This window comes from Parus major, unplaced genomic scaffold (assembly GCF_001522545.3).
Source record: "Parus major isolate Abel unplaced genomic scaffold, Parus_major1.1 Scaffold353, whole genome shotgun sequence".
NCBI classification, from domain to species: Eukaryota; Metazoa; Chordata; class Aves; order Passeriformes; family Paridae; genus Parus; species Parus major.
Genome location: NW_015379289.1, coordinates 57,065 through 66,790, shown reverse-complemented (window position 1 = coordinate 66,790; position 9,726 = coordinate 57,065). Strand labels below are relative to the sequence as shown.

The 9,726-nt window shown below is 63.6% G+C and overlaps 3 protein-coding genes across 5 annotated transcripts in view; 2 read left to right on the top strand and 1 right to left on the bottom strand.

Annotated features, from left to right (window-relative positions):
* PORCN (porcupine O-acyltransferase) overlaps positions 1-4,370 on the bottom strand; it is a 7,038-nt gene extending 2,668 nt beyond the window's left edge. The window contains exons 1-5 of the mRNA XM_015616129.3: positions 4,181-4,370; positions 3,357-3,549; positions 2,849-2,892; positions 2,268-2,455; positions 1,308-1,438 (exon numbers count right to left, since the gene is read on the bottom strand). Of these exons, the coding sequence (XP_015471615.1) occupies positions 1,308-1,438; positions 2,268-2,455; positions 2,849-2,892; positions 3,357-3,549; positions 4,181-4,316 (692 nt within the window). The 5' untranslated portion in view covers positions 4,317-4,370. The remainder of the gene's footprint in view (positions 1-1,307; positions 1,439-2,267; positions 2,456-2,848; positions 2,893-3,356; positions 3,550-4,180) is intronic.
* On the top strand, positions 4,356-9,288 carry CDK20 (cyclin dependent kinase 20). Of its 3 annotated transcripts, none has more exons than XM_033511569.1 (8): positions 4,356-5,033; positions 5,169-5,282; positions 5,787-6,044; positions 6,452-6,573; positions 6,657-6,719; positions 6,826-6,949; positions 7,916-8,071; positions 8,602-9,288. In XM_033511569.1, the coding sequence occupies exons 1-8, from the start codon at positions 4,959-4,961 to the stop codon at positions 8,788-8,790; spliced, it is 1,101 nt and encodes a 366-aa protein (XP_033367460.1). In that variant the 5' UTR covers positions 4,356-4,958; the 3' UTR covers positions 8,791-9,288. The 3 variants fall into 3 exon arrangements, with proteins under 3 accessions (XP_033367460.1, XP_033367462.1, XP_033367461.1); XM_033511570.1 differs by having other exon boundaries at positions 4,359-5,033; positions 5,787-5,975; XM_033511571.1 differs by lacking the exon at positions 6,826-6,949 and having other exon boundaries at positions 8,602-8,755.
* The window catches only part of GATA1 (GATA binding protein 1), a 5,322-nt gene continuing 4,684 nt past the window's right edge, over positions 9,089-9,726 (top strand). The window contains exon 1 of the mRNA XM_019005441.2: positions 9,089-9,383. Coding sequence (XP_018860986.2) covers positions 9,240-9,383 — 144 coding nt within the window. The 5' untranslated portion in view covers positions 9,089-9,239. The remainder of the gene's footprint in view (positions 9,384-9,726) is intronic.

Below are 9,726 nucleotides of genomic sequence, written 5' to 3'. Positions count from 1 at the left end.
GGATTGGGAGCGATACGGGGGGTTTGGGGGAGGGGTTGGAGGAAAACGGGGGAGTTCAGGGTTTAGGGAGGAATTGGTGGGGAAATGGGAAAGTTGGGAGCACAGAAAGGGATTTGGGGGGGAAATGGAGGAGTTTTGAGGGTGTTTGGAGGAGTTTGGGGGAACAGGAAGTTTTAGGGGAACAGGGATTTGGGGGAATTTGGAGAGGTCATTGAGGGATTTGGGGGTGACATGGGGGTTGGAGAAGCAGGAGTTTGGGAGGCATTTGGTGGTGATGGGGGAGTTTGGGAGCAGAATTGGGGGTTTAGGGGGACATGGAAGGGAACATGGGTTGGGAAGGGATTTGGGGAATATAAGGGGGTTGGGGGAGACACGGGGCGGGGTTTGGAGGGCCACAGAGGGGATTTAGGGGGGGACACACATTAAGGTGCCACCCCCCATCTCTGTTCCCCTCAATGCCCCTCCCATCCCTGTCCCCTCAGTGAGCCCTGTGTCCCCACACCCCCCCCAGGGACCCCCCAAATCCCCGAGGGCTTCCCCAAAACCCCCAGGACCCTCCAACCCCCCCCAGTCACTAAGTGCCCCACTCCTGTGCCACTCCCACCCTGGGAACCCTCAAACCCCTCCTGGACCCCCTGAACCCCTCCTGGCCCCTCCAAACCCTTCTTGGGCCCCCAAACCCCTCCTGCCCAACCCCAAGGCCCCCCCAAAATTCCCCCCTCACCTGGCAAAAACGCTCCTGGGCAGCACCGGAGGGAACAGAAATGTCAGCGGGGGGAGAGGGTTGGGGGGGTCCCTGGGGGATTTTGGGGGTCCCTGGAGGGGAGTTGAGGGTCCCCAGGGGATGTTCAGCAGTCCTTAGGAGGATTTTGGGTTTGGGACTGTGGTTTGGGGGTCCCTGAAGGGAATTGGGGGTCCTTGGAAGGGCTTCAGGGGCTCCTCCAGAAGTTTTGGGGGCCCTTGGTGTGGTTTGGAAATCATTGGGGGTTTGGGGGGCTTCTGGAAGAGTTTTGGGGGTCCCCGGGGGAATTTAGGGGGTCCAGGGCAGCTTGGGGATCCACAGGAAGATTTGGGGGGACTGAGGTGGTTTGAGGGTTCCTGAGGGGCAGCCCAGAGGTCCCGGGGCGAGGGTCTGGGAGTCCCTGGCGGCATCCCCAGAGGAGTTTGGGGGTCCTTTGGATGCTCAGGGGTCCCCAGGGAATTTGAGGTACCCCCAGGAGGGTGTCAGGGTTCCATGGGGGACATTGGGGACCCTGGGGAGGGTTTGGGGCCCCAGGATGTTTTGCAGGGGGATTTTGGGGTCTCACCTGCGCAGGGCCCGTGCCCCATAGAGAGGCAAGAGGCTGGAGAACAGGAACGGGGCCAGGCAGGTGCTGACCAGGAGGCAGAGCAGGGCCAGCCCCAGGCTGCGCAGACCCTTCTTCGCCCAGGCCACGCTCTGGGGGCAGCAGGGGGGGTTGAGGGGGGCCCCAGGCATGGACACCCCCCACAGACACCCCTGAGCCCCCCGACACCGACCCTCCAACACTGACACCCCCCCAAACCCTGAAACCCCCCCAGAGACGCCCCAAATCCCCCAAACACTGGTCCCCTCTGAGACACCCTCAGACACTGACACCCCAAGAAACACCCCAAAAGCCAGCATCCCACCGCTGACACCCTCCTCATCCCTGTTTGCACTCCTCAACACCCCCAGGTCCCCTGCAAACCTCCTCAGCCTCCCCAAACCACCCCATCCCTACCCCCTCCAATCCTCCCAAACCCTCAGTGCCCCCAAACCTGCCCAACCTGTCACTTAAGTTTCCCACAAAATCCCCTTCTGCTCTTTAAGGTCCCTCCAACACTTCTTAAAGCACCCCCAGTCTCCCCTTTTTCTCCACCAAATCCCCCTTTTCCCCTCAAAGTTCCTCTTTTTCCTCAACCCATCCTTTCCTTTTCTCCATTCCTTTTTATCCCCCCAAATCTCTTTTCCCCTATTTCCTCCTCCAACCCCAGATTCTTCTCCACAAAACTCTTCTTTCCCACTTTATTTTCCATTCCCCTTCCTCCCAATCCCCTTCTCTCCTCCAACTCCCCTCTTTCCCCCAATTTCTCCCTGCATCCCCATTTCCCCCCCAAACTCCCATTTTCCCCATTTCTCCACCCGAATCCCTTTGACCCCTCAATCTCCATTTTCCCCCAAACTCCCCATTATCCCCCCAAATCCCCTATTTTCCCCCCCACCCCCCCATATTCTCCCCCAAACCCCCCATTTGCCTCCCCCATACCAGGGGGGGCCCCTCCACGGATCTCAGGTAGGCCCCGAAGGGCTCCCAGGGCCCGAAGACGACGGAGCCGGGAGAGCAGAGGTACCCCAGGACCTGGGCAGGGCTGGGCTCCCCCTGTGCCCCCCCGGCCCCCCGGTCCAAGTCGAAGCCCAACGACACAGCCTTCATGGCCACCACCATCTGTGCCCCTGAGGACCCCGAAATCAGTGGGCACCCCCAAACTGGGGGGTGTCCCAGATTCCCCAGGGGTCTGGGGGATCAGCGGACAGGAGGGGGGGTAATGGGAATCCCAGGGGAGGGAGAGGGTCACTTTCATGTCTGTCACCATCTGTACCCCTAGGGACTCCAAACTGGGGGCACCCCAAAATCAGGGGTCTGGGGCCTCAAAGGTGGGGGGTAGCTGGGGGGAAGGGGTGTCACATTCAGGGGAACCACCATCTCTGCCACTTTGGGACACCAAAATCAGGGAGGACCCCAAAATTGGACAGATGGCCAAAGCATGGGGGGCGAATGGGGCCTGTGGGGCTCGGGGGGGGGCATCTGGGGATCCTGCAGGGAGAGGGGAGGGGTGGGTGTCTCACCTCGCATTTTGTGCCAGGTGACTGTGTCCACCATGTGCAGCTCCCTGGGGGGGCTCCCAGTCACTCCCAGTTCAATTCAATCAACACCCCAGTGCATCCCAGTGCCCCCCATCTCCTTCCCACTCACTGCTCTCAATCCCTTCCAGTTACTCCCAGCTCTTCTCAACTTCTGCCCAGTTTCTCTTCCAGTTGCTTCCAGCATCATCCCAGTGCCCCCAAACCCCTCCCAGTCCCTCTCATTGCCCCTAATCCCTTTCCCAGTGCCCCCAAACCCCTCCCATTGCCCACAGTCCCTTTCCCAGCATCTCCAAATGCCCTCCCAGCACCCCCAAACCCCCTCCCCGGAGTCCCTAGCACCCTGTTCCTCATAAGTAGTTAGCTGAGACGAGCCACGATGAAGCAGAAGCTCCCCAGACCCCCTCCCAGCACCCCTAAATCCTCTCCCAATGCCCCAAATCCCCCCCAACCCCCCTCCCAGTGCCCCCAGTCCATGGGTCTCATCCCGTACCCCATAAGCAGATAGCTGAGAGCGGCCAGGGCGAGGCAGAGCCCTCTCTGGGCGCGGGCCCGGCTCAGGAGGAGGGTGAGGACGCAGAGCCCGCTCAGCAAGGCCACCCACAGCGCCTGTGCCCCGAAGAAATGGTGCAGGGCCAGGAGCCCCCCGGCCGCCGCCCCCGCGTGCTTCCCCCCCCGCGGCAGGGCTGTGCCACACAGGGGTCAGGGGAGCACTCCAAAACCCTGGGAACACCCCCGAAACTCCCGGCTGTCCCCCTCATCCCAAAAACCTGCGGGACCCCTGGACCCCTCCCCAGAGCGCTGGTTGTGCCCAGAGCCCCGAATCTTCCCCGCCCCCCCAGAACCCCCCCACCCTCCCGAGCCCCTCCAGACTCCCTTGGCGGCCCCCAGGCCCATCCAGACCCCTGAGACCCCCTCTCACCCCGCCCGCCCCGGGGAGCGCCCAGCTCCTCCCGACCCTTCGGGACCGCTCAGCTGCCCAGGATGCCCCCAGACCCCGAAACTCCCAGACACCCCCGTGGCCCCAAAAGCCACGGGAACCCCGATTCCCCCAGACCCCCGGATGTTCCCCCACCCTCCGAACCCTTTCCGGCCTCCCGGCCCTACCCGCCCCGGCCCCTCACGTAGCCGCTGCAGCACCCGGAACCCTCCAGATCCCCCCAACTCTCCCCCAGAGCCCCGGGACCGCCCAGACCCCTGGATGTCCCCCCAACCCTCCGGCCTCCCCAGAGCCCCGTTTCCCCCCAGCCCCTCGGATGTCCCCCAACATTCTCCCCGCACCAAAGCCCTGTCCCCCCCCGCTCTGGTCCCACTCACGCAGCCGGTGCAGCAGCCGCGCCCCGAGGCAGAGCAGCAGCAGCGGCCAGAGCTGGGCCAGGCCCTGGCGCGCCGTGGGCACCACGCAGCCGGGCAGCACCTGCGCCGCGAACTCTCGCGGAGGCAACGCCGCCATCCCGACCCGAGCGGGGTTGGGCGCGTACCAGGACCCCCTAAAAAGCCCCAAATGCCCCCAAAACCCCCGCTCGCGCCTCTCCCGGCGCCGCCGCCGCCCGCCCGCCCGCCTAAGGGAAAAGGGGCTGGGCCCTCGCGCCCACCTATCAACGCCCGCCGTCCCTCCCAGCGCGACGGCGCCCACCAATGAGAGCGCGGCGCGGCCAAATGGCGGCGCGCGACGGGGCGGCCGTTGCCAAGGGCAGGGCGCGGTTGCCGGGGAGCGGGGGATGCCGGGGGGGCGCGGCCTGGTTGCCAAGGGGAGGGTCTCTGTTGCTATGTGTGGGGCCTCGTTGCCGGGGCGCTGGACCGTGTTGCTAGGGGTGAGTTGTGTTGCTAGGGGCGGGGTCTGGTTGCTAGGGACCTGATCGGGTTGTTAGGGACGGGGTTTGTGGTTAGGAAGCAGTGAGAGCTTGCTAGGGGCGTGGCCTGTTGCCAGGGAGTGCATTACTAGGAGCGCGATTGGCTGCTGAGAGAGCTCGTTGTCAGGGTCGGGGCCTATCGCCATGGCAACCAGGTGTCGCAGGCGCCGCGCGGGGTGTTGTGGGTCGGTGGAGGCCCGACCCCGGCCCACAATGCCCCGCGCCGGCCTAGTGCTACCAGTATGGACCAGTACATCGTGCTGGGCCGCATCGGGGAGGGCGCGCACGGCGTCGTGTTCAAGGCCAAACACCGAGAGGTGGGGCCGGGGGCCGGTGGCTTCGGGCTGTGGGGCCGGGGGTGCCGCGGCCCGTCGGCCCTGAGCGCTGGGCGCGGCCTGTGGGGGGGCAGGGGATCCCCAGCGCCCCCCTGAGCCCCCCGTGTCCCCCTTCAGACCGGGGAGCTGGTGGCCCTTAAGAAGGTGCCCCTGCGGCGCCCCGAGGACGGGCTGCCCCCCCAGACCTTGCGCGAGATCAAGGCCCTGCGGGAGATCGAGGCCCATCCTCATGTGAGTGACCCCCGGACCCCGGGGGACCCCAACACCTGTGCTCCCCTAAGTCCCTGTTGCTCCCGAAGCCCACCTCAGTGCACCCCCAGCAGGGTGTGGGGTCCCCCCTCCCTTCCCCCAAAATCCTGGTTACCCTCAGTAACGCCCCATGCCCCACAAACAAACTTTCCCCCATTTCAGGGTTTTCTCGCTTCTTTAGGGTCCCCTGGCCTCCCCTCTTCCTCCGCAATTTTGGGGTCTCCATGAACTCCCCCCCCCCCTCCATGTCCCCAGTTGTGGTGTCCCCCTGACCCCACTGTGTCTCCCCCCAGTTTCAATGTCCCCGTGTCCCCTCGATGTCCCCTCCCGCCGGTGAGCCAGCTCAAATGCTGCTGTCCTCCCCCAGGTGTCACTGACCCCAACGTCCCCTCCAGTTTTCAGTGTCCCCAGTGTCCCAAATGTCCCTGATACCCCACTTGATGTCCCTCCCCGATGTCCTCGATGTCCCCACTGCTGTCCCCACAGGTGATCCGGCTCCGGGCTGCCTTTGCCCAGGGCCCTGCGGTGGTTCTGGCTCTGGAGCTGCTCGTGGGGGACCTGGGGGGGCTCCTGCGTGCGGCCCCCGCCCCGCTGCCTCCCCCCCGCGTGCGGGCCCTGCTCGCCATGACCCTGCGGGGCCTGGGCCACGTGCACGGCCACCGCCTGCTGCACCGGGTGAGGGACCCCAAAAACCAGGGGGGAAATCGGGAACGGGGGGGCCACTGGCACCGCCTGCTGCACCGGGTGAGGGACCCCAAAAGAACAAGGGGCCCTAAAAACGGGAGGAACCCTGAAACTGGAGTGGACTCTGAATTGGGGGGGGCACCAGGAGTACCTCCCACACCACGTGAGCACCCCAAAAGTGGGTTGGGGGCGCCCAGGCAATGGGGGAATCTCAAAATCAGAGGGTGGCACTCAGACAGCTGCAAGATACCCCAAGACCCGGTAGGCACAAAGACACGAGAGGGACCCCAATATCTGCAGGGGGGCTGTGGGTGTCAGGGGCATCCCAAGATCGAGGGGAGCTCCCCAAAACCTCGGTGGGGACACCCAGGGCATGGCTGCAGCAGGACCCTGTTTCCAGTCTGGGGGGCACTGTGGGGGTACCCCGAGTATTGGGGCCCCCCCGTGACTCCGGTTTTGGGGTGCAGGACCTGAAACCGGCCAATCTGCTGCTGGACAGCGCTGGGCACCTCAAGCTGGCGGATTTTGGGCTAGCACGGGTGCTGGGCCCCTCCCCAGGGCGCCCCTACAGCCACCAAGTGGCCACCAGGTACCGAATTTTGAGGTGTCCCCACCTGGGATGTCTGGGGGTCCCTCCAAAAGCCAAGACCACCCCAAAGTCCCCTTTTCCAGGTGGTACCGAGCCCCCGAGCTGCTCTACGGCGCCCGACACTACGACGAGGGTGTGGACTTGTGGTGGGTGCCTGGTTTTGGGGGATTCCTTTGGGATTTTGGGGATCCCTTGGCATTCGGGGGATCCTCTGGGATTTGGGGACCCCCCCTGACCCCGGGGTCCCCCCAGGGCCGTGGGCTGCATTTTCGGGGAGCTGCTGACACTGTCCCCGCTGTTCCCTGGGGAGAACGACATTGAACAGCTCTGCTGTGTGCTCAGGGGCCTTGGCACGCCCAGCCCAAGGGACTGGCCGGTACTGGGGGAACTGGGAGCACTGGGAGTGACTGGGAGAGGGGCTGGAGAGCACTGGGAGCACTGGGGAAAGGACACTGAGGATCTCTGCCGTGCTCTGAGTGACCAGGACTGGGAGCACTGGGAAAGGGCGTGAGGGGCGCTGGGAGATGGGAGAGAGGGAGTGCAGGATACTGGGAGCACTGGGTCATACTGGTGGCTTCTGAGAGGCAATGGGAAACCATGGGAGGATGTTGGAGAGTGCTGGAATGGTGCAAGGGTGGGTTTGGGGTTACTGGGAGGCTACTGGGGCGTACTGGGCTGTACTGGGAAGCTCTCAGGACATGGTGTGAGGTGATTGATACTGGAGGTTACTGGGAGATACTGGGGTATTGCTGGGGAGTGTTGAGGGGTTTTGGGGTGCTCCTGGGAGAAACTGGAACATTGGGGATGCACTAGGGAATCCTGAGAATGCACTGGGGGATACTGGAATGGGTCTAAGGAGCATTGAGGGTTACTGGGAGGCCTGCTGGGAGGAACTGTGTGGCTACTGGGAGCTGCTGGGCAGCAATTAAAATGTGCTGGATGTTACTGGGATGTTTCTAGGGAGCGTTGGGGGGTCCTGGGGAATTACTGGGGGCTACTGGGATGTACTGGGAGTTACTAGGGAACCCCAAGAATGCATTGGGAGATGCTGGTGTTTTGCTAGGGAGTGTTGAGGGTTACTGGGGGAACTGGGGGGTACTGGGAGCTACTGGAACATCCTGTGGGTTGCTGGGATACACTGGGGTGTACTGGGAAACCACAAAGATGCACTGGGATGTTCTGGGAGCTCCTGGGGAGCCTGCGGTGGTTCATACTGGTTTGTACTGGTCTCTGTTGGTCTGGACTGGCTCACACAGGTGTACAGTGGTCTGTACTGGTTTACGCTGGCCCATAGTGGTTTGCACTGGTTCATACTGGTTTCCACCCATCTGTCCTGGCACAGGAGCTGGCAGAGCTGCCGGACTTCCCGAAGCTGCGGTTCCAGCCGCAGGCGCCGCCGCCGCTGGAGCTGCTGGTGCCGGGCGCCGACGCGGCCGCGCTGGACCTGCTGCGGCGGCTGCTGCGGTACCGGGCCCGGCTGCGGCCACGGGCACACCAGGTGAGGGCGGGGGGGGATTGGGGCACCCTGGGGGGGGCCTGGGGGGTCCCAGAGGGGTTTGGGGAGCACTTGGAGGAGTTTTGGGGGTGCTGGGGTACCCCACGGTGGAGCCACTGGAGCCCTGGATTGGCCCCACTGCAGCACCTGCTCAGGTACCACCCTCACCTGCGCCCCCGAGCTCACCAGGTGAGGGTGGGGGGAGATTTGGGGGTCCGGGAGGGGCTTGGGGGGTCCTGGGGTGCCGTGTCTCGAGCCTTGGATCAGCCCTGCTGAGGTTCTGCCCCTGAGCCCACCTGGTGAGAGCTGTGGGGGGGCATTCGGGGAATTTGAGGGGGTTTGGAGGGGTCTGGAGGGGCCTGGGTGTCCCAGAGGGCTGGGGAGGATTTAGGGGAGGGTCCCAGGTGTGTTGGGGGCGGGGGGGGGTCTCAGGGATTGATGGCCCCAGGATCCTCAGTGGGGAGGGTCTCTCTGGTCCCCCCTTTCCCCATTTTTGGAGGTCCTGGCCCCCCTGACCCCTCCCCTCCCCCCAGGCCCTGCTGCACCCCTTCTTCTTCGGCCCCCAGGAGCTGACCCCGCCCCCGCCACCGGGGGGGCCGCGGCAGCCCCCCGACTTCAACCTGGACACAGCACTGGAGCTGCCTCCCCGCGCCGCCCTGAGACCCCTCCCCAACCTGGGGGACCCCCCAAGGGACTCCCACTCCCCCCCCACGGGGCCCTGAGACCCCTGCCCAATTTGGGGGATGCCCTGGGAGACCCTCAGTGATCCCCCAGGGGCCCTGGGACCCCACCCCACCATGGGGACCCCCACGGACTTCCCAAACTGGGGGACCCTGTGATGGACTCCCCTGACCCTCCCCAGCCTGGGAAACCCCTGCTGACCCCCCCATAGGGCCATGGGACCCCTCCCCAAATGTGGGGACCCCCTGAGAGACCCCCATTGCCCCCCCCCAATGCTGGGGGACCCCCATCGACCCACCCATCCCAATTTTGGGGACCCCTGCTGAGCCCCTTGGAGCTCTGGGACCCCTCCCCACCCTGGGGGCCCTATTGACCCCCCAGGGGTGCTGCTGGGCCCTCTGAATTTTGGGGGAGGGCACCCAGACCCCCGGATTTGGAGGGACCCCAGACCCCTGAGCCCCCACAGCCCCCCAGAGCACCAAACCAGTGCATGGAGCAGCAAAAATGGGGAAAATTCAACCCAAAACTGTCAGATTTGGGGCCGAAAATGTCAGATTTGGGGCCAGAAATGCAGCGAGGGATGAAAAACGCATGGATTGGACCCAAAACCACTGGATTTGAGCCCAAATCACAGGTGAGGGCAGTAGGTTGAGGAGAAAAAAACCTCATTTTGGGGCTTGGAAACGTGGGCCTGAAAATTTTTTGTTTTAGGGGGAAAATTCCTGAGTTTCGGGAGCAGATCCTATCTTATAGGCTGTAAATCTCCAGTTCTAGAGTGAAATTTTTTGGCTTTACCTTGATAACCACAAATTCATCTTAAACTTCCCAATTTTGGGTTAGAATGCCTAGCTTTGGGCGAAGATACCAACTTTGGGTTGAAATTCGTAGTTTTGAGCCAAAAAATCCTGGTTTTGGGGTTGAAAATAGAATTTTCAGGCTGAAAATTCCATTTTTGGGTTGAAATCCTCCAGTTTTGG